The 23,442-nt window shown below is 40.0% G+C and overlaps 1 protein-coding gene across 1 annotated transcript in view; it reads left to right on the forward strand.

The window, feature by feature from the left end:
- Positions 1–20,395, forward strand: part of LIMA1 (LIM domain and actin binding 1) — a 22,810-nt gene extending 2,415 nt beyond the window's left edge. Inside the window, exons 2-10 of the mRNA XM_009578814.1 lie at positions 361–406; positions 2,405–2,863; positions 8,446–8,554; positions 9,982–10,142; positions 12,547–12,654; positions 14,942–14,999; positions 15,731–15,846; positions 18,835–18,968; positions 19,390–20,395. Of these exons, the coding sequence (XP_009577109.1) occupies positions 361–406; positions 2,405–2,863; positions 8,446–8,554; positions 9,982–10,142; positions 12,547–12,654; positions 14,942–14,999; positions 15,731–15,846; positions 18,835–18,968; positions 19,390–20,395 (2,197 nt within the window). The remainder of the gene's footprint in view (positions 1–360; positions 407–2,404; positions 2,864–8,445; positions 8,555–9,981; positions 10,143–12,546; positions 12,655–14,941; positions 15,000–15,730; positions 15,847–18,834; positions 18,969–19,389) is intronic.
- Positions 20,396–23,442: the final 3,047 nt, after the last annotated feature.

Raw genomic sequence — 23,442 nt, forward strand, 5'->3', positions numbered from 1 at the left:
GCTGCTGTATAAATAGCTAAGTTATTCCTGCAAGGGGGCACAGCAGACAGCTGGGTGGCGGAAACAATACAGCTATTCCAAGGTAAATGGTTTATATTTGAGAATCAGCATGCTTAGGTAATGAAAAATATTAATGTATGCTATTATTGTAAACTGAACAACTTAAAATGTGTCTATCACTTTGCATTGTTCTGGCATTATTTGCTACTATTTTTCCAGCCTCTGGTTTTATTTGATAGGTCTGGGAAGCGCACAGAATCTTTGGTGGGGAAAAAAAATCCCAGCTGTCTTTAAGACCATTCAGTATTCTGGTTAAAAACTGTTTGTGGTTTTTTTTTCTCTCTTTTCTCTTTCTCAAAGGTATCAGAAAGCAGCTGAAGAAGCCACTGCTGAGAAAAAAAGAAGTGTAAGTATTTGTTTCCTAGGCAGTAAGTAACAGCCTGCAATCAGAACGGATCGCCTACATGCAATGTTTCTGTGACAGTTGATTTTTGGAATGTCAGAATTGCTGCCATGTGTCCTACAGAAAACTTGGCTTAGACATAGTGTTTGCTTTTGACTCATTCCCCCTACCCTTTCCCAGTGTGAATGAAAGGAAAGATCAAGTGCCTTGCCCAAAGCTATATGTTGAATCACCAATTCGCTTCTAAGCAAAAGGCAAAACGAGGTAACCACAACACATGAATATCCACCTCTTTGTTCTTAGCTGCAGGCAGTTGTGTGGCACCTCTTCCTTTCATAACTAAATTTAAAAGCCTGCTTAAAAGAAGCTACCAGCCTCTCTGAAATCTACCATGTATATCTTCGATAGCTGTAGAATCCATTAAGGGGGATCTTCTCTAAAGTGGCTTACGGGGTTCAAAATGCCCCTGGATGAGGGAGAGCCATCCTTTTTGGCTCTGTTACAGCCTCGCATTCCCTCCTGTAAACTACATTGCACTTACTGTTCTGGGGTCAGGGGACCCTGGCTGAAATACCAGGCACTAAGATTGCAGGTCTTTGTATAAGCAGATCCTCAGTTTAATTTTTATTTAAAAAGACCGGCAATATTTTCAGGATATATAGGTAGGTCTTTGTTAGACCATGCTGCCTTGATCTCTGTAATGCTTGGGGAGTCATTCTTTTTCTGTTGGGGATATAGGTGCGATAAAATAAGCATTCTAAAAATTACTCTCCAGTTTTAAATCTTCTTCATTGCTGTGTGCTTGGGGAACAGACAAGTCCCAAGCAAGAATGACTTGTGTTTATGAAGTATGCCGGGACTCCATAGGCGTCATGTCCAGAGGTGTTCCTGTGGAAACCTGCTGCGCAATTTTCAGTACTTCTGTTACATTACAACTTTAGTACTTTCTTTTAAACACAGTCAGCAAGCAAGCTGATCTTTTTGAAGTCTAGGTGGATTCAAGTTAATTTGCAAAGCAGTGTTCAAAATGTGACCAGAAGAGTAATAGGGTGAGAGACTTAAATCCTAATATAGCTCCTAATCCTGTTTAATTCCTGTAAGCCTTGCAGACCTGTTCCACTTGCAATGAGTTTGATACATAGTGGTCTCCATAAGGGAGAGACAGCAAAAATGCAATGGTGGCAGGTATTAGATTTGAATGAATCAAACATGGGCTGGTCTGTTACTCTGGGGAGAGGTAACTACTTGTAAGCAAAACTAGTCTGAAAAGCACTTGAATATGAGGGGCAGCGCTTGTGACTTGTGTGCATGTTTCCTGCCAAAAGCTTTCAATGTGTTGAGTGAAATAGAAGAAAAATTCCAGCAAATGATCTGGTATTTATAAATGGGAGCAAAAAGATATTTGTTGTCAGTGCTTAGCTTTAGCCTTACACTGCATGGTACAAAATACTGAAGATGGATCTCTTGTAACTAAAGTGCTACTGTTAACTAATAGTAGAAATACATAACTCCAAAAAAGTAGTGGTTTCTCAAAGCTAATCTGTAGCTTTTTGGAAGGCCTACTAATTGTTGTCTTCTGAACCAGCTGGAAGACATTGCAACATTTGGCACACCACCCATCTCTCATATGGCTGCTTTGCTATTGTTTGCTTGTTCTAGGGCTAGAGACCCTCGTGAGGATTTTGGTCCCCCTTCCTTCATGTGTGGATTCAAGCCTTTTGTGTGTCATTTAACTCATTAGAGCTTGACTCCCTTTTTCCTTATAAGGCCATCCTGTTTGCTCACTTCCTGCTTTAGCTCCTGACTTTTCTCTTCTCCCCCCTCCTTCCTTTCCTATCCTGGATGCTTTCTCCATGTGGCACAGTTGTAACTATTCACAGCTGTCTGAAAAAGCAGAGAGCTGAGATCAGTACTGAGCCTCTAGCTTCCTTTCTCATAGAAAGGAAGTGCTTTAATGCTTCATCAGGCATATAACTGGAATTAACTTCTTGTTCTTTGTAGAACACAGAAAATCTTCCCCCTCATTTTAAAAGGGGGAATCTGAGTGTACTAAAGAAGAAGTGGGAGAATCCAGTGCTGGGAACGGAGTCTCAGAAGCAAACGCTACAAAGCAGCTGTGCTGAGGTTAGGCACAAGGTCGCCAGCCCTGGGCTCGGAGTCGGGAGCAGCCCTGCTTCTTCCCCAGACGCGGAGCAAACCCCGGGGGCTGGTGCTACATCTGACGCCCAGGCCCCTTCCAGCACCCCTGGCCAGCTGCAGTGTCCTGGTGGTGACAGCAGAAAGTTTAAAAGCCACCCACCAGAGAGCGGTAAAATGGAAAACTGTCTGAGAGACTCCAGAGAAGTGGAAAAGCCTGAAGCCAGTGAAAACACAGACTCTTCGGGGAAGATCGAGAAATACAGCGTTCCGCTGAACAAACTCAAGATGATGTTTGAAAAGGGTGAAGCGACTCAGACCAAGGTAAGGATCTGTCCCTTCAAATCTTAAGAGAAACTAAAACTGCTGCCTCTTGGGCATCAGGAAAAGTCCCTGGAGGGAGTGGCTCTGAACTATTGACTCTGCAAATAATTGTATTCCTTGTTTTAGTTGAAACATAACGTAGCTGGTGTTAGTAACTTACTTGAGCTATACAAATATGTGCAGATTGCTTAGATTTGTGGCTATTTGTGATTGCTTATTGGAGATGTAAAACGAATTTGCTTGTGAAAGGGGTACAATTTAAGAGAGAAAAATAAGTATGGAATTTATTAAGTTTTTTTTTTAAAGCAAGTTGGGATTGTTTATATCTTGTCTTTAGATTATGTTGAGTTATGCAAACATGAATTGTGTAAAAAAAAAAAAAATCTGTGTATATTTTTATATATATAAAAGAAAAAGTAACTGTTTGAAGTGAGCTCAACAGTCTTGGGCGGTTGCAGTTGGGATGGAAGTACTGCCAGAGTTAAGAGGTTTTTTTATATACGTATCAGTATGTGAGTCACACATATGCACATACATAGAGAAAGATATATATGTCCTGCGAAATACTCCCGTCTTTTCCTTGCTGTTCTCTCATCTTTGTATCTCAACAAATGTTTCTTATCGAAAAAAATCCTCACGGGGAAAAATAAGCAGAGATAGCCAGACAAGCTCCTGCCTTCACTAGTTTTGACTTGCAAATGCACAGGGCTTGCATTTTCCTACAACCGCTCATGAAATCTGATCCTGCATGTGGACTGCAGACTGTGTGTCCCCGGGGAGAATTGCTTAACTAGAAAATGAGTTGCATATGCTAGTGACTTGCAACATAGTCCTGAGGCCTTGATGCTGGTGGATTTTCCAGTTTTCTCATAGTTTCCTATACTTCTGGCTTTGTTTAACTGCGGGTGGTTTTCTTGCAGTATTGAGTAAAACAAACAAATTTTGTACAAAAGTTGTTTAAATATGTAACAATTAAGGGCTTCAGAGGAGCACCTCTGTGTTAAAGTGAGTTTTGGTCTGTATATAGTAATTTCACAACTTAGACTTTTGTAGTCTTTGTCATTATGTAAGTGCTGCCCATACTATCACGTCCATTGAAAGGGCGGGCTGTGGAGGGTGATCTCCCGATAGCACTTCCCTGAACTCTTGCTGTAGGATTAATCAGTCAGGATTCCACAGGAAAGTACCATTTTGCAGATGGGCTTCAAGTAACTTTATCTTAGCCTGAGGACTAAATTGTTTCGGAGCTGACTGAATCTGGAACTGATATTTCTGTCAAGCTTAGTAATTCAAATATTGTTGAAAACTGACTGAACACAGTAAATACCATACAGTAGGTATGAAACTATTCAGGTTAGGTTCAAATTATGTTCCTATTCCAAGTTCATCTGGTTACTTTTTAATTTTAGAAGGGAAAAGGCATGAAGAGCTCTAAAGTTTAAGTGTTTGGGGGCGGGGGGGGCGGGGTGTCTCTGTAATTAGAAAGCACTATTGTAAGATTTCTGGTTCTGGGAATTTATCTGAGAACTGGAGGATGACGTCATGCAGTCACGTACAATGAAGATAGTTAGGTGCTATGGGGACACAGATCTTTTTCACTAAGGGAAGAAGCAAGTACAGCAACAGTGTAACTTTGGCTAACTGCAAACTCTGCAATTGCCTCTTCCATTTATGCTTTTCCTGAACTCGGTCCATTGATAAACCCCTGGTTTAAGTGCAAACAAGGCTTCAGCTGAGAGATGGCAATTTTCCGTGGTATAAGGTATAAGTGCTGTCAGTACTTTGCTGACAAAACATCTGTATAAGCTAAGTAGCAACATGGCTGTAAAGACAGAACGACTTGCCTGGTTGCTGGGCAAGTCTCTGGCAAGAATCCAGATTAGAGCCTGGATTTCCTGACTCAATCACCCACTCTAAACAAACCAATTCTCATTTTCAGAGTTATAAGCAAAACCTCCTTGTTTATTCATTTTTTCATTCAGATCTTGCTCTGTCTTCTGCAATTCAGATACAAAGCAGATCTTTTTTATTGCATCTTCATGCAAAAAAATGCTCTAGCTACGTTAGAGATAGGCATGTCGGTCTAGATTGGTTCAGCACTAAGCAAAGACTGAGCATCAGGTCTTTTATCAATTTCAAAGAATTCTTCCTGTAAGTGATAGCGAAAGCACACACAAGGAAGATCAGAAGAAAAGAAAGAGCAAGCAGATCTGCAATACTTCTTAAAAAGTTGTCTCCAAGTTGGTTTGTGTTTTTCCTTTAAGGCAAAAACTTACTGTCTTGTGTAGCTAACCTTATGTGCGGGGTCACATTTGACACAGTTAGTATATAATGAAATAGGTGTAACTTTTATTTGGTCTTTTGCCCAACAACTCTTTGTGCTCCAGGCAAAATGCTGTTAACTCTGATTGTGGTATGTCTGCACTCACCTCTTTTGTCTTAGAACCTTGAGGCTTTCCAGACACGAGGAATATTTTATCTTATTTTGCAAGTAGCAGAAGCTGTGGCATGGGAATTGTGGCCCAGGCAGGGCTGTAAAAGGAACTGAGTGGCATAGGCATAAGGCTGGGAGTCAGGGATTCCTTCATGCAAAAGGTGTTGCCTTACATGAGCCATAATCACCCTCATTACTTGTGGTTGGTCAGTCTATTGATTGTAATGGGGAAAGTCCCTCATCTTCTCTTTGTTAAACTTTTTTTTTCCCCTATTACTCTGCTTTTTTTCCCCCACAATATAAAGCTGTTGATATAAAATCTGCACAACATTGATTTTATATCCATAGGTTTTAGTACTAGGACATGTACAAAAATATCTCTGAACTCTAACTAAAGCTTTTGTATTTTGGTGTTTTGGATTTTTACTCTCAAGACCTAGGCTAATTGTGTTATACAGCTTATCTACAGAGAAGTTCTTCAGGTGAAATTGTAATACCTGTAGATGTCTGAGGTGGCAAAGAGGATAGGAGGAAAGGAGCTGGCAGGACTGTGGAGGTTATTCAGTTGACAGTTGGAGTGCTCGTTAACTCAGTCTGTTTTAGCTGGTCATGAGATGGCTGCGTCTGATAACTGAACTCTTCCTGCTGCAGTGGATTCCACAGCAAGGTGGTACAAGGCGGGGGCGGGGGGAGCTCTTTGCTCTTAATTCAGAACTCACCAGCCTTCGTGAAGGTCCTACTGAGTCAAGCAGAAGAGTCTGTTTCTGATGAATATTGAATGCTCTGCTGCTGGTAAAAATATGTAGGTTTTTGGTTGCTTGGAAGAAAACCTTGATTTTGTGCACACGTCTAGATGAGGTGCTGGACCCTGATCCAGAATTCCTGTTGGTAGTAGCTGACTGAACACTTGTCATAATTGTTTGACAACGCACTGGCTCCTTGCCACTCTTATTTAGAGGTTTAATTTGTTTAATAGTTAATTTCAGCGATAATTGAGAATTCTTTGTCTTTTCAACATGAGGGCAGTTCAGCATGATGTTACTGGAGAAAGACTACAGTGAAAATAAATTGAAATAAGATTCTGAAACGAAGGAGAATGAGAAGAGGCAACCCGAACAAGTTTCCAATCTTGATTTCTAACTGTTTTTTCTCCTGAAAAGTGCTGGTGGTTTCTTTCAGTGAGGTTGGAATCCCAGATGCTGGATTCTTGAACTAAGACCTTTGTTCCCTAGTAGTGAAAACTTCCTTATGCACTCTGCTGCCAGTTAAACTTCCCATGTGTCTATATTGCAAACTTGTTTTTTCATTTGTAGCTTTGTCACTCCTTCTGTGTGCAAAAAAATGTATGTGGTGCCATATTATTAAACAAAAACAAGCAAACAAAAAAACGAAATAAAAAAAAAACAACAACCCAGGGCAGTGATAAAATAGTCAGGGGTTGCAGGTGTGCTAATAAACATGTTTTCCCTTCTGCGTCCTCAAAGGATCTTGTCTTCAAGTGTATTCTGCCTACAGTGATCTTCTCCATATACTAGTCAAAAGCTAGACCCTTTGAATGACGAATTCTGAGTTGTAAGAACTTCAGACTTGTGGGCTGAAGGTGACATTAAAGTGGACATAGGCTGAATAAGAATCATCTAAGGATAGTTTGCACAAAATGAGGAATCTGCAAGTCCTTACAAGTGTGCAGACACTCCCAAACTGAACCTATCAACACACTCAGTGGAAGGAAAAGACTTGTCATAGCTAAGCTCTTTTCCAGTAAAAGTTACCAAAGTCTTAAACCACAGAAATAGAAAATATTTCCCATGCTAATGGAAAAAGAGGTTTTCCAGCTGCATTTTCCTTTCCTGGTAAAGTTGCTGTTTTGTATGCCAAAGCAGCCTGATTTTTCACAGTGATTATCTTACAGTGCAGTTCTGTTAAAATAAAACTTTGGAATTTCCTTCAGTTTGGTGAGCAGCAAATAAGAAACCTGTTGGAAGCTGGGGGGTGGGTGAGGGGGAATGTGTGGTTGGAGCATCTTGCCAAACCTGCCTTTTTCCCTACAAAAAATCCAACTGGCTCTGTGATTTAACTCTTCCTAGGGAGGGTACAAAGATCTGTCACCTTCTAGTATTTTATAGGTTGACTTTCAGCTGTGAAAACATCCTATCCTGATGAAGTCAAATTAAACTGTGCACTTCATGAGCATTTATCAAAGCTGCTGAAATTTCTTTTCACAATTTCTTTTATTGAGCATTAGATTTTTGGGAGTTGGTTGGCTCTGTGATTTAACTCTTCCTAGGGAGGGTACAAAGATCTGTCACCTTCTAGTATTTTATAGGTTGACTTTCAGCTGTGAAAACATCCTATCCTGATGAAGTCAAATTAAACTGTGCACTTCATGAGCATTTATCAAAGCTGCTGAAATTTCTTTTCACAATTTCTTTTATTGAGCATTAGATTTTTGGGAGTTGGTCTCAACAAATGAGTATCAAATCTGTTTGAGCCAGCCAGAGCATCTGTGTGGTAGTGCTACAAAACACCCTGTCCAGCACCGCATTGCCAATAGTGATTATCCTGGATATCTGAGAATATTTATCTCTAGCACTCTCCTGCTTAAGCTTCAGCCTTATCAGACCTAATTAGGGAATTATTTGCTACCAAGTGCATGAGCTATCCAAATCAAAACAAGTAACTTTAGATAACTTTTATTACAATATATTTATTCTTCCTTCTGTTGCTGAAAATCAATGCAAGTTTTTGATACCTCACTCCTTTCCTCCTTTTTCTGATTTTAAATCTTCATAAAATGACCTTGAACATTAGCTTCAAAAGAAGTCATATGAAATGCAAAAATCTAGACTGAAGTTTTGTATTTGCAGTGGTAAATGCCTAAAAATCTGATCTTTATCGTTCTCTGACTTTTCAACAAAGATAACTAGTCAAAGGGCATCTACTGACCTCTTCAAGAAAGTGTTTTCCAGGTGACAGAGGGTCAGGTATTCTGTGATCAAACTTTATATTGGTTAAATAAGATGTCACCTGCTAGACTTGTTTATTCCAGTAAAGCAGATTTGCTAGTGACACCTGTGCATCTTAAAGGATTATACGCAACAATCTTTGTTTGTCCAGGCAGCTGATAGGTGGGTCTTGTCTCTAACAGGTCCCTAGAGACCAGAGGAAGACAGCAGTCGGTAGGAGGATTTCTGAAAACAGCCTCTCTTCGGAGGACTTTGATGTTGGCCAAGGAGAGAAGAGTCATAGTACATCAGGTCAGTAAACCTCATGGTTTGTGTTTTGTTTTGGTTTTTGTGTGGGTTTTTTTTTTTTTTAAAACTAGTTTATACAATACAACGGAGATAACTTTTGCCTTTTAGAAATGGAAGGAAGTGTAGTCATCTTCCATCTGTAAAGTCCATGCGAGCATTGCATTTAATGAATTAAGTCTTGCTGTGAATTTTAAACCATTATACTCTTAAGCACGGGAAACCAAGGCACAGGAGATAACTAGCAAGTTAAGGAATGGAACCCATTTTTTCCCTGGGTCTTAATCCTAGGACAATCCTAGAACTAGTTTTAATAGTCAGACTAATTTAGAAAGTAGTGAACAGACAGACAAGACAATATGCCTTCTTCCTTCTTGCTTTAATTCTCATCCCTTCTACCTTGTCCAGACATGGGTAACTACAGCTAGCCTTATGACTTGAGCAAAGTTACGTATTTTTCATATGTTTGGAGACTCTTTTGTAACAAAGCATTTACAATCTTTTGTGTTTTCAGCCTATGGCTAACGTTGTATCTCACTACGTAGTGATGCACATTGTGTCCTTATTTAAGCAATACTGGAGAGAATGGCAAGAACTACTCACATTTGTTTATTGTCCCCAAGAGGGACCTTAATGATTCAAACAACTTTTTAGTCATTCAAGGCCACTAGCTAGTGAAAGGTCATTTTTTTACCACTTTATTGAACAATTAAGCTATTACTGAAGACCTGACCATTATACAGGGAAGGTAGATAGCAGAGCAGTCACAGGAGCTGGCTTTTTAACCTATTTGGCTAACATCTGAAAGCAAAAATAAAAGATGGATGGCAAGTAATGGGGCATAGTTCTGAGAGTCAGGAGATCTGCACCTATGCAGAGACTTAAGCTCCCAAATGTTTCTTTCCTCTTGAGATAAAAACAGATGCTTCAAATGATCCTGCGAGACTAAACTGAATTATTTCATAACATGTTTGTTCTCGAGATCCTCATCTGTAACATGTCATGCGATAAATTATTTTCATGGAGAAGGTGGAAGTGGCAGGTGAGACTTCCTTCCTTGCTTCCCATGTTTTCCCCAAAAGACTTTGACAACTATTCCACTACAGGAATGATGTATATTTCCATTTAGCCACTGTAGCAGCTGCTTTCATCTGACACTAACAGCAAAACAATCTTCAGTGTTAAAACTGTGTGCTCTCTTTACTTCTGAGACCACTGGCTGGACGCTGCATCTGGTGAATACTTCTGAAACTAGCTGGATTAATTATGAGACTTGGAGCATAAACCTTTGACTGAAACATTTATGTGCTCTTCAGATCTGGAATTTCTGTGGTCTTGGGAGTGGTGAAGGGATGGGATTTGTAATTCTTTCTGTAGACGGGTCTACTGGTGTTCCTGAAAGTTACCCTTTATTCATGTAGTTCTTTTTCCAGGGCATCTTGTAGATACTAGTCCAGCACTCAGTCCAGATAAGGCAGAGACCAAGAAAAGCCTGGAGATGCCTCGCTTAACAGAAACTTCAATAAAGGATAGGCTGGCAAAGTATCAGGCAGCTGTGTCCAAGCAGGGCAGTTCCACAGGCCTCATTACCATGGTAAGTCTGTTCTTTGGCTTGTGTAGAAGTGAATTTTTGTCCCAACCTGAGACTGGAAAATGATCTCACGGAAACCAGGCTTTTCGAAGATAATGCCACCTTCTTTTGAAAATAACTTTGTGCCCATAGGAGTCATTTCTAATGAAGAGTTGCCTCTACATACTGCAGGAAGAAATAAATATTTGCATCTTTCTGGAATAATCCTGAAATTTTTCCGAGGAATTAATTGCTGGCACCCTGACTGAGGTCCTTCTGAAACATAGCTGACATTCTTTTTTCTTTCTGCATGTCTGTAGCTCTCTACATGTTTGCTGCTGTTGTTGTTTTTTCTTAAAAAACAAACAAACAAAAAACAACAAAACCAAACTCAATTCTGTATTGTACAGTAGCTATAAGCTAGGGGAGACTGAGGCACAGTAAGATGGAGCGACTTTCAATGTCATACAGTGCATAGAACCTGGATCTCTTGGCCTGCAGCTTTGGAATCTCCAGTCAGTTTTCCTCCCTTTTGCTTTTCACCTCCCTTCAAGTTTTCTCACCCATTATCTGAATCCAATTAGACTCTTGCAGTGAATGAATCCATGCCAATTTTGCAGATATTTGATCAGGAAATGAGCAATTAATGAAACATGGCAAAGTATTGCAGCTGAAGAGATTGCAAGAATCTAAGCTTTTGTTAAAAAGTGCTTAAGTACATTTGCTGGCACTGTCTGATACTTTTGCTTAATGATGGGAACTTTTATTGCTTAAGTATGGCTTTTATTAACCGGAGTAATACATTTTAAGAGGATAGGCCTTTTTAAGTTAGGAAACTTGCACTGGAAATAAAAGCCAAAAATGATGGTTGTAAGCTTTGGAAGAGTGCATGCTTCCTGGGTATCTTTGTAGAGAGGCAAAAGTCTCTACCCAGCTGAAATGATTTCTGAATTTCATAGGCAGTGTGGGTCTAATTCTCCAACCCTTGGGCAGAAAGTCGAGTAAACTTCACTGCATGAATGGAAAGTAATTGCAGCCAGTGCAACAAATCTGATTAACTGTTAATTGCTGATTTCTGCATTCTGTTTCTCGCCTGGATTCAGTTTGCTAGATTGCCTTTTCCAGTTGTGGCTCAGAGTGGTAGCTGATCCACTAAATTATGTCCTAATGGCAAGAGATTTACCATAGATGTCTCTTGAGGCTCTTGTTTGCAAATCCCTAATGCTATCAGTTTGAGTGTCAGTCCAAAGTGATGCTCTTAGGATGTCCCATTTGGCAGAATCTCTTTCGATTTTGGCCTGGCACATCGACAAGGGCAGCACATAAGATGGAGCAAATAACGGTTTCTGAGGCCAATGTTTGCAGTGCTTCTGTGTTCCAATAGCAGCCATAACTCTTGGATATTCTCCTTCCCTGCTGACAAAGCAACTAGGGCTCTTTTGATATGGTAGTGTGGTATTTGTACTTCCCTTCTCTTAAAATGTGTCACATCTGTGCTACAAAGGAAAGCCATAATCTGTTCTGGGAACAACTATTTTGAGGGCATTGTGGTGTAATTAGGCTTGGATTAAAACTGATAGACACTTTTACAGTTGGTTAGAGTAAGGGTGAGAAGCAATCATTTCTGTGCATTGCAAGTGATACAGGAAGGGGAGGGAGAGATGATGGACAGCATATTTAGAGCTCTATACATTAAAATTCTAACATTCAATTACATACCTGTTAGACGTGGTTGGTTTTGTGCAGACTTGTTTACAAAATCTGGTAAGATGCTGGTGCTGGCATTTGGCTGTTTCTCTGTCACATTACAGAGAAGATGCCTTGTGAAAGGCACGAGTCTTTCTCCAATTATCTTGTATCCTGTGGCAATGAAAGAAACACGAGGTTTCACTGGATTTTATTTTTTTTTAAGTCTGAAAGATTCTTTTGTGAAAATCTTAAACAAGTCAGTTTGTCAAGAACAAAAATCTTGGTAAATAATAGAATTAGGTTTTTTGACTAGTATTGAAGGAAGGGTAGGATTTGCTTTTATGTCTAATTGTATTTTTCAGTTACACAATGTTTTAGATAGCACTTGTCTTGAAATACTTGTAATTTCAAATGAAAAGTTAACATTTCTGGAAGAGGAAGATGTGGATTGAGCAGGGGAAATGAGAATTGATTTTAAACGGAATCTGGAAGTAGAGAAAAGGGGTTGTTTAGAAAAATGCTGGCATTACCTCCATAGAGTATAGTAAAATTCCACAGCCCCATCTTTTTTCATTAGAATGTATCACTTACCAAGTTTGTATAGCTTTTTATGCCCCTTCCTTTAATTATCACTGTATATACTAGGAATACAGTTTAAAGATGATTTTAAGAAAAATAGAAAGCAAGTACTTTCCTAGGGGAAAAGAACCTGTCAACTTTCAAGTGCTTTATTCTATAGAATGAGATTCAAGCCAGTGAAAGTGAACTCAAGAATTACAAATCTGAGCAGAAGGAGAATATGCCACCAAGTCTTGAGGACTCCATTTCCTGTCAGGATGGGGAGAAGGTAAGATGCTCATGCTGGTGAAGATCAAAGACTTCACTTTAAGTGGAACTAGTTGTAGAAGCACAGCTGATATACTTGTTCCACATGCCATCTAGAAATTGAATGTGAGCAGCTGATAAAGATTACTTACATGCTGCAGAATTCCTGATTTATTTTTTTTTTTTTTTTTTAAACTGTGTCTGAATTATAAGCTAGCAAGTCTCTGTAGAAGACTTATAAGCAGTTGTAGAGACTATCTAGAGACAACTGGAGAGTTGCCCTATCTTCTCAGTAATGGCATGCCTGTAGTGTGGCAGAATTCTTCAATATCACACTTACGTATTTTCTGATGGCTTCAGTAGCTGACTGGGGCTGAAACCTTTCATGGTTTTGTGGGGTTTTTTGTTCTGGTTTTTTTTTTTTTGACTCTGCCATTAATTTTTGATGACTATGATGAAGCCATCTAAGCTTTTTTGTGTCATGTTCCCTAACTGTAAAAAGATGATTCACAGCTAGGTATTTGTTTTGTTTATGGTTTTTTTTTTTTTTTTTAATAAAACAAAAAAGAAACCACACCAGAAAAAAAAACCATGAGAAACTTTGTGTGACGCAAGTAAAAGGAGTTTGTCGCTGTTTCTTCTGCATTTAGTGGCTAAATTTTGATTAAGGTAACTGAGAATGCCAGTTTGGGTTTGTTCCTGGTTTTGAGCTTCAGCTGTAAACTGAGACTAAATTACTCTGTGAATTAGAGATAATAAAGCATGCTCAAGCATTTGTATACTAAACTGGGGACAGCAGACGGGATAAAAGTAGCTGAATAATAATTGGGGTACTGTTTATTCCAGCCATTCTGAACACGTGGCAGCCTAATGCCAGGAGGGCTTTTAGAGCTTTCCAGTCTTCCTTGGGCAAGGGGCCAAATTGTTGCTTTCAGCTGTTCCTTGCTGACAGCTGAGCAGCTTCATGTTTAACTGGTCGAGGCTGTTTTTTGCTAAAAGGTGAGTTAATTAAAAGAACACTTGTTAAATCAGAATACTTCCCTGCTGTTCAATGGAGGATTTGAATAAAATTTCTTGTATTCAGCTGTAATTGTGAAGTTACTTGTTGAGGTGTCGAGATGCAGTAAAGAACCTGAATAGAACATTGTTTGAGAGCCAGGATTGTCCTTTTGAAATGACATGATGAGCTTTGGAAATAAGCCTAATTAAAACTACTAGTAGTAAATGTCAGAAATGTGAATCCTCTGGCAAAAAGGAAACAAAAGAAACTTGCTAACCTTCTCTGTCATTTTTTACACTGAATCTGTGAAAATTTAGTAGCCTGACGTGTGTGACTCTAACAGCCACAGAACATGCTCATGCACTTCCTAGTATACTAGTGTTACAGTTATTTTTTCAGTAGACCAGAGTATGTTAATATATGTAACTTGCTTCCTCATTACCTCATTAATTTGCAAACTTTAGTTGCTTGCAATGGACCTTCCAATCATTAAAGTGAATTAGTGATGATTTGCAGTTAATCTTGTTACAGTACTTCAGTTTCTCAGTGTAGCTATTTACAACTATTTGATTTAATAGCAATAGTGCCAAGTTTAATAAAGAAATATACATCAAGAGCTTTACCTGTAACATGTTTAGTATCTGAAATGGGTTTATATCCAACTCTTCTAAAAAGTTTTTTTTTAAAAATATGAATCTGTTTCTGAAGGAGGATGAACAGGATAGGTCCAGACATGTTTGTCCCAACCTGGGAACAGCAGATTTCTAGTTCTACAAAAGTTTTTTAAAAATTCAGCTGTTCTTCACCCCCCCGCCCCCCCCAAAGCACTGTCTTTGAATGTTTAAATGTCATAGATTTGTCAAATGTTGGAGGGAGCCATGAGATTTCCACTAACTGTGTACTGCTTGGTGTCAAGGGATTTCTGAGTAAGAAAAGCTGGGAGGTAAATCAATGAAATCAACAAGGATTTCTGAAGACTAATAGATAAAGGTGTACAAGCTGTGGGTGTTTGGGAAAACAAAAATACGGTGTTTGTGTGTGTGAACACTTTGGCAGATAATCTGAATATTGCAAGAGCTGTAAAATTATGAGGATGTCTACCTTGCAGCAAGGACTAACGTTCTTGGCAGTCAGCTGGACTCCGCCTTGTGCCTTACAAAACAAAAAGTAGCTTCATGTGCACGTCAGTGTGGCCAGTGTCTTCCTGTTTAAGTGCTTACAGTGTCAAACTGCCTGTTGTGTTACTCAGGCCATGATTATTCAGACTTCAGAAGGTCAAAGGTGCTCATGGTCTAATATTCTCTTGCAGGTTTCTGTAGGTGAGAACAGCTTGTCTTTCCACTCTGGTCTTCTAGAGGATGGCAATGGTAAGCACTGGTTCTCCTGCCTCAACAAGAGTAAAGCATGTGGCTGAGGAAAAGCACTAACTCTGCTCAGTTGTGTGTAGGATGCTTAAGATCAGTCCTGTCAAATGATGAATTTGACCCAATAAAAACCTGTCTTGTACTAAAAATCTGTCCTGTGCCTAACTCAAACTTTGTAAGAATTTCTTTCAGGTTTAGCAGTTCATTTGCAATTGTAATTCTAAGACATCTGTAATTCTTGTTTGCTCTGATTGAACATATTTAAGTGTAGCTTCCTCACCATTTGGACTTATAGCTCTGGCAACTACTACATCAGTCAATAGGCTGAAGTACTTATTAATGCAGGACAATTACCAAGTGTCTTTGATGTTGTCCAGAGATAGACAAGTTCCTATTCAGTAAAGTACTTAAGTACGTTCTCATGGTGCCTTAGCTTTATGCCTAAATTCAAGCCCCCATGTGAGCACTTTGCAGAAATGAAGAACAGTTCCTGGAAGTTAGATGTTGGATCCCTATATATTAGTTTCCTTTACATATCAAATTAACTTTCCTGGTAAATCACAAAAGTAGAATGATCACGTTTAAGTATCTAGATCTAAAGGTTTAATAGCAGATGTTCAAGAAAAAATGTGTTAGCCCTTAGCTGGTAGATTGCTGTTTGGTCTTCCGAGCATAAGCTTTCCATGGTTTTAAAGTCATTGTATTTAACTTTTCTTCCTCCTGTGCTCCCTTAGTTGGACAAAACTTGGAGAACGAGACAGAAGTTCAGAAACCTGTCAGCACAAAGCAGCAAAACTTTGGTTCTAAACCAGCTGGCCAGACAGATGCATCTCTGCCAAAAGCAGTGAAGGTAAAGCAGCTATTTATTCTCAAACATTGGCGATGGTTAAAGCCAACTAACTTCTCTATTTAATATTGAAAAGCCTTAATGCAACCAATGTGGTCATAAAGAGTCTCGCAGTAACTGTATCAATATCTGATCTGTCTTCATTAGACTGTGTTCATGAGGGAACTTTAATTCAGAATGGAAAAGCATCTGAAAACTGTCAGTTTTTCTTCAAAGACTAAGTTTGAGTTGCTTGCTGGGAGTTGCCCTGCTGCTGTTACAACAGCGTGCCCCTGTGACAGAGGCAGTTTCTCTCCCGTGTGGGGAAAAGAGGTTTGAGCAGGGGATCGTATCAGGGCTTGTCTAGGCCTCTTGTAAAGTCAGTGCTCCTGGAGACTGGCACTAAGGTCCTGATACTGCTCTTCAGAGCCTTTAGTGGGCTGGGACTTGGCTTTCCACTCTCCCCTTCCAGCTGTTCCCAAGGTAACTGCAATTGGTAGCAGCTTCCTAGTAAGGGCAGTGCGGTGACTGACCCCACAAAGACTGAGTTTGGCATTCTGAATAGCAAGTCCTTAACGTTACATTTTCTTTAGCGGGAGCTATAAGGCATAAAGCAGATGGAGAACTTTTTGGATAGGAATGTATTTGCTAATCTTATTAGACACACAAACGGCAGTGCTGAACATTTTGATCACACTGTACTTTCTTGTCACGTGTGCTGTCTGGAGTTAGGATGCCTGTTCCCTGGCTGCCACAGACTTCCTGGCTCACTCCTGAGGAAACAACTGTGCTTTTGTTGTTTTCCCCATCTTTGAGAGGAACAGTACTGACCTCACGAAGACCAGTGAGATGTGGCTTCCTAGTGTTCTGGAGTATAAATGCCAGTATGCAAAATTAGAGCTGCCTATAACATTTTTGTAATCTCAGTCTGTTACAGCATACAAGATACACACAACCTGTGTGTCTTGGTCCTCTGTGCTATCTCTTTATATTATTAGAACCATTTTAGATCTCTACCTTGTTACTGCTTTAGATGCTGCACTGCCGAGATAGAAAACCAGATGCTGTTTATTCATGTAAGGTTCCTATTTGTCTCTTCCAGCTTCTGTTTCCTGTTCTTGGTTCCTAACCTCTACTCCTGCCTTCTGCTTCCCTCCTAATGTGAGCTCAACTCTCAGCTTTCTCTCAAGTTTTTTTATATTTATTGGGCCTCACCTTCTTCCTGTAGCTCCTATCTGTAGTATGCCTGGAAAGGAATTTCTTTTTCTTCACACCCCAAAACGCCTCTCCATCAGACATAGGGCTCATTGTTATACAAGTAAGTTCCTCTTCTTAGATGGGGATGTGCATTGCAGAAGCACATGCCAGCACCGTAATGTCATCTTGCAAAACTAAGCTTTCAGGGAGAGTTACTTTTTGATGGGCAAACAAATTGTTGCTGCCTTGCTCCCTGTGGCGAGCATGGATGAGTAGATTTTTGTTTGTATCAGTAAACTCTCATTTTTTAAGATTTAATTTAGTGACTCAAAATTCAGAATTCATATGCAGTTTTGGTAGCACCTAGAAATTGTGGATTTTTTTTCAAAAGGAACTCTGAACTTCTGTTGGCCAAGCTGTCATCATAATTAGAACTTTAATCTACTATAACTTCAAGCAATGCCTTAACAAAATTGAAATACCTGTTAAACTGGAATTAAATTGGCAGCAAACTTTATGGTTGTGACAAACTGACTTCTGCTGGCTCTGTCTTCAGCAATCTGTCCCTCATGTATTGTTAACTTTCATTGCCTAGCTATTGTTTCTAGTCTGTTATAAATAAATTGCTGTAATTATGTCTTCCTGTGACCTTCCTGTTTTTTCTTTAGTCATCATATTTTTCCTTAAAACTTTTTAGTAAGTATGTAGCAGGTAATTCTTTGTCAAAGAAAAGCTACAATATCAACGTGTCTATGGAGACCCGTAGTATGGAGCCTAGGTACTCTTTTACCCTGCTGCTAAAGTAGTTGTAATCAACATGCAGCCTGAGACTACCCATTTTTCAACTGTAAGTTATTTAATTTTTCCTTTAAAGTGTCTTCTCTATTGGTCAAGCTTAGTAGATTCCAAGAATTGAATGGCATCAAGTGACCTTTTTTCATGGACAATGTGCTTGCTTCCTTGATGCTGTCAGAGAACAAAATCTGGAATCGTTCCCATACAGCACAGCAGCGACACTTGACTCCTAAGTATTTAAATTTACCCTTGCACTAAACTCTCAGGAAATTCTCTTAGTGAGCACATAAACAATTTTAGCTGTTTAACCTCAAAGCCCTGCTCACTTTAAGTCTTGAGCAAGTTTGAGGTCTTGAAACCTGAGTATAGTTTCTTTGCGATGGAACTGGAATTGCTTACATATGAAGTCAGAAGTGTTTCCTTCTGCCTGCATCTGTGCTGAGACTATTTCCTCCTCTTTAAGAGAGGAGAGCATTTAACAAATGTGGATTATTTCAAACCGCTGAGCAGCCTGTTCCACTCCTTTCCCCTCCCACCCTCTACCTTTTATTTTGAGGTTATTTCAGCTCTTTTTCTGCACTATTTTTTTTATTTTGATAAGTGTCATACTGACTGTAATCTACCTGAATGTTTCTTCATCATTTTCCTATCAAGAAAAATTGAGGTTGCAGAAATAGATTAGACAGCTTTTTGGGAACTGGCTCAGTCAAAGTTATAACTGAGTTCTAGTATTTTTATTGTTTCTTCTCAACCATTGCTCAACTTGTGATGCTTCAGCTGTGGAATTCACTGGGGCAAAATCTTGGCTCATTGTCAAGCCACAGCAATCCTGTGGGCCTGCCATAGCCTCTTCCTCACTCATTGCCCACCAGAACCCACTCTACCATAATTAGCATTGAGTTGCAGAAAGTGAATCGCTGCAATTTTTCTGAGAACTCTGGAAGCCATGCATGAACCCAAGCCAAGTCCCTTAGCAGTTGATTCATTTTCCAGTTAACAAGCTTTCTCTTCTTCCCGTAGAAATTTCAGTTGCCAATGAAGGAAACCTGTGTTGGGTGTCAGAAGACGGTGTACCCGATGGAAAGGCTCTTTGCCAACCAGCAGGTGTTTCACATCAGCTGTTTCCGCTGTTCCTATTGCAACAGTAAACTCAGGTAAACACAGTGCTCTATTTGGCTGCCCTCTAGGAAGTGTAGCTTTCCTCTTCAGCAGCTGAGCAAGATGCTGTTCAGGCTTAGCTGAGCTGAAGGCAACCACAATCCAGCGAATTGGAGAGGAGCGTAGGAGTGGTAATACAGTCCTAGTTCTGCCAGTGGCTTTTGCACTTGATGCAGTCTATTTTTAAACTCTTAATGTAATTTTATGTGGGGGAAAAATATAATGTCCAACTTTGTAAAGAACTCCTGACATTTGAAAAGAGGATCATACAAACTCATGAAAGCTGTAAGCTTGTCTTTTCTAAACATGTTGGAAGACTGAAATTGAATCTCTTCAGTTAACATAACTAAAATATATACACGTCTCGGTGGCTGTGACACAGAATGCTAACATTTGACTTTGTATTTTCCTGAACAGTCTTGGGACATATGCATCTCTGCGTGGGAACATTTACTGCAAGCCTCACTTCAATCAGCTCTTCAAATCTAAAGGCAATTATGATGAAGGCTTTGGACACAAACAGCATAAGGAATTATGGGCAGGCAAAACTGAATGTGAAGAATCCCTGGAGAAAACTGTCCATGGTGTAAATGCAACAGAAAGTCCGCAAAGCCCAGGAGTGGAGGATGCCCCAATTGCAAAAGTAGGAGTTCTGGCAGCAAGTATGGAAGCAAAAGCTTCAGCTTTGCCTGAAAGAGAAGAGAGACCAGCAGAAACAAAAAAGCTCAAGATTGCCTGGCCGCCTCCATCTGACCAAAGTATCCAAGGAAGTGCCTTAGATGAGGGCATCAAAGTATTCAAACCCAAATGGCCCCCAGAAGAAGAGATTTCCAAGCCAGATGTGCTGGAGGATGTGGATCTGGATCTCAAAAAGTTAAGAAGATCTTCCTCGCTGAAGGAAAGAAGTCGTCCCTTTACAGTAGCAGCCTCATTTAGAACAATATCTGTTAAAGGCCATAAAACAGAGAATTCATCTTCTCCTTCTAAGGCAGGGAGAGACATGTTGAAAAGAAGTGAGGAACTGGAGAGAGAGGTTGTGGTAGACAAAAAGCAAAAGGAAAAGAAGGTTGAGAATAGGAACATCCAGAGTGCTGAAGAAAAAAACGTAGAGGAAGAATGGGAATTGTCTGCTATCAAAACAGTAGAGCGTAACTTTGTAGAAAATGGCCAGGTGAATGCAGAGACAGATGAGGAAGAACACGCTATGGAAGAGCAGGAAATTCCAAATGAAGAATTCCTTGAACAAAATGCTTCTCCTAAGCATTCCAGCTTAGCCAATGTCGTGACTGCTAAGGAATCATCTCCTAACCAGAATCGCAAATCCCAAGATGTTGGTTTCTGGGAGGGTGAAGATATGGAAGATCTATCTGTGGAAGAACAGATCAAAAGGAATCGTTACTATGAAGAAGATGATGAAGAATAAATGGGCCTTTTACTAGAAAACTTGCTGCAAGGTGCTGGGCCTTTTTAAATCGGTGTTTTTAGCTTTAATAAACAGCTGTCCTCCATGAAAGCGATGCTATACTGCACATCGACATTAAGGGAATTCTATGTACAAATTATCTCAACTAGAAAAATACTCTGGAGCCTGCAAAGAGTATATCTAGGTGCATGGAAAAAAGTATCTGGCTGTGGGATAGCTTCAACAGGTAATCTCTGTCCACAGCACGAGAACAGAGCTGTTCCGTACTCCTACTGTCTTACCCTTTTGAGCTTCAATACATATTTCACTAACAATTTACGGAATTTCACTGTACTCGCAATGGTGGTGTGAAACAGGCTTTCTGTAATACACTACTTTTACCACTACAAATGCTACTGCAGTGCTTAGGGACCAATTTCAAAGGGACTTTCTGGCCTGCTTTAAAAATGGTGACTTAATGCACTTTAATACATGTCAAGGGCACAACTGGGATTTTTTTTGATAATAAAAACATTTATGTTTGTGTTTAGTATCCAACAACTACAGCATCTTAAACTGAGTGCAAAGTGATTTTCTTTCTCAAAACTGCCTATGATCAATTGAAGACTCCCTACTCTATTTTTCTCTGTGCAACTGGAATGGTGTGCCCGTAGCTGGAACATATGTATTTTAGTGCTTATCCAGAAGCTGTGCTGACTGACAGATCTCTTTGAGGACAAGTCAACACTTTTGCAGTAGCCTGCAGGGCATTACTTTTGCACTTCATATGCATTTGAAGTGGGTTTTTTTGTTTTGGTTTGTTTTTTACTTGGAGTTCATCATCATTCATTTTAGAGTGCAGATAATATTTTTAAGGCCTTTTGACATCTTTGAAATCCTACTTGTATCAAGCTGCCATACATCTTTTCATTATGGCTGTGAAATTACGCTGCATTGCAAAAATCTCTGGAATAAAACCATCTGAACAGTGAAACTTTCTGATTGCTACCATTGAAGCTGAGTACATTTTTAAACTTGACTTCATTTATTTTACAAATAATGAAATCTTGAACGGTGGAAGGAGGTGCCCTTTTATATTAGCTTTTATTTGTACTGTATTCTCATGAGAATTAGCTCTTAACTATACTTGAGGTGTAAAATATTCTGCTTTCTTAACAGTCCTGCTAACTACAAAATCTTCAATAAAGTTCGGTCATTTACATTAAAATTTAAGGCTGAATTCGTACTTGTTTCACAAAGAGGCGGCATTTTAAAAAGATGGGTGAAATACTGGTGTTCTTATTGGAAGCTGGAGACCAGACAGAGATTTTTCTGGTGCCACTAGGTGACACTATGTGTCCGCTTTTTTTCTGGTTGACAGTCAAATGGGCCGACTGCTCTCCTATGCAAGAGCGTGTGGAAGAGGGATTAGAACAAGATGGGCAAAAGAAATAAGGACATGCAGGTATTTTACACTTCCATTTCTGGCTTCAGGTGATTCTCGGGCATGGTAGCTGAGGACAACTGAGGGGTTTTTTTTCCCCCCTTCCTATAAGCTTCTTTGTATTGCAGTTATCTTCACTTAAGCCTGAGGTGGGTTTGGTTGGGATAGACAGGGCCTAAGACCTAGAAGAAATGCAGGAAGTGTCCTGCAGCAGCATGAGAAAATGCACGTGTGTATGACATGTATATAAGGGAAGGAGGGAGAGAGAAGCGAAAAGAAGCCTGCTATCTAGCTGGAAGGTATTAGCACTTGCACATCATGAGGTGTACAACCTACTGCTAATTCTTCTTTCTTTTTAAGGGAGAAGTAAGACTTGATTTGTACAGATAGAGGTATTGCAAAACTAAGAAAGCTGATGTGCAAGCACATGCTGCTTTCTGTAATCTTTCTCTCTTCCTAGCAAAATGCATTTTGTATCAGACTTCCTCAAACTACTAAGCAATTGGAGATCTTTCTGACTGGAAATTGTGCTAAGTGTATTTTTGAAAAGGAAGGGAAGAATATTTGTTGTGGACTTGGATTTATTGAATAGGCCTACTACTTGTTTCTTAGGAATGCAGTTGAATTTTACAATGCATCCCCAGTTTACATGATACTAAAGCAATACTGGCTGCAGTTACCAGAGGTTTTAATGCTATACATCATTAGTTCTAGTTAAATCTGAGGCATCTGTGAGTCCCTGAGATACAAGGACCCTTACTGTTCACTCAGACTGGCTGAACATCTTCAAGGAGAAATTAGCACAAGTGGTACTTTAAAAGTCGTTGATTAAAAAAAAGTGAACAGATCATGAACTAGCCTGTCCTGAAATCTATTAGTTATCAGAGTATTTGAGTGCTTAATGGGCCGTTTAATTTGCTCTCAACTGGGCAGATGCCCAAAGAGCTGTTCTATGAAAGATGGATCATTTGCTACAACGTACAAGGAAGTTGATACTGATCACCTTTATGGAGAGTTTGAGAATCTAATTGAAAAGCTTACACAAAGGCTAGGCTTTGTTACTTGGTAACCCTCATCCCAAGATGTCAAGTTAAACCACAAATTTTTCTGAATTTTTTAAAAGCTATAAGGAATATCCTAAACTTTGCTAATCAGTTTACCTCTCGCTCTCTGTTTTGTGCTTAAATATTAAACCACATCGCTATTAATATTAGTAAAACTAATCCTTGGTATCTTACCATAAACTCTTCACATGAGAAGTTGCACTGTCCTGCTTGCAGCTCTGGGGCCCTTCCCTTCAGAGGTGAGTGAAACGGGCTATGAGCCCGTCTGAGGAATCCTGCCTCTCGGGGGTGAGCGGGATGTGGTTTATCTACCGGAGTGGGGTAGCAACCGCCTCCGCAGCGTTCAGGCGGGGCTCGGCGCCCGCCTTCCCGGGGGAAGAGAGCGGACTCCGCTCAGGAGCGCGTGCTTTAGGCCCCATTAAAGACTGTCTTGAGGACTTTTTTCAGTCAGAACAACTCGTCTCTGTTAGTGGAAAAGCCCCTGAAGGCTCGGCAGCCCGTGACGGGCCGCCTTCGCGCCGCCTCCCCTCAGCGAGCGCTGAGGCGGCGGCTGGGGTGCG

This window comes from Fulmarus glacialis, unplaced genomic scaffold, assembly GCF_000690835.1.
Source record: "Fulmarus glacialis isolate BGI_N327 unplaced genomic scaffold, ASM69083v1 scaffold15075, whole genome shotgun sequence".
Lineage (NCBI taxonomy): Eukaryota > Metazoa > Chordata > Aves > Procellariiformes > Procellariidae > Fulmarus > Fulmarus glacialis.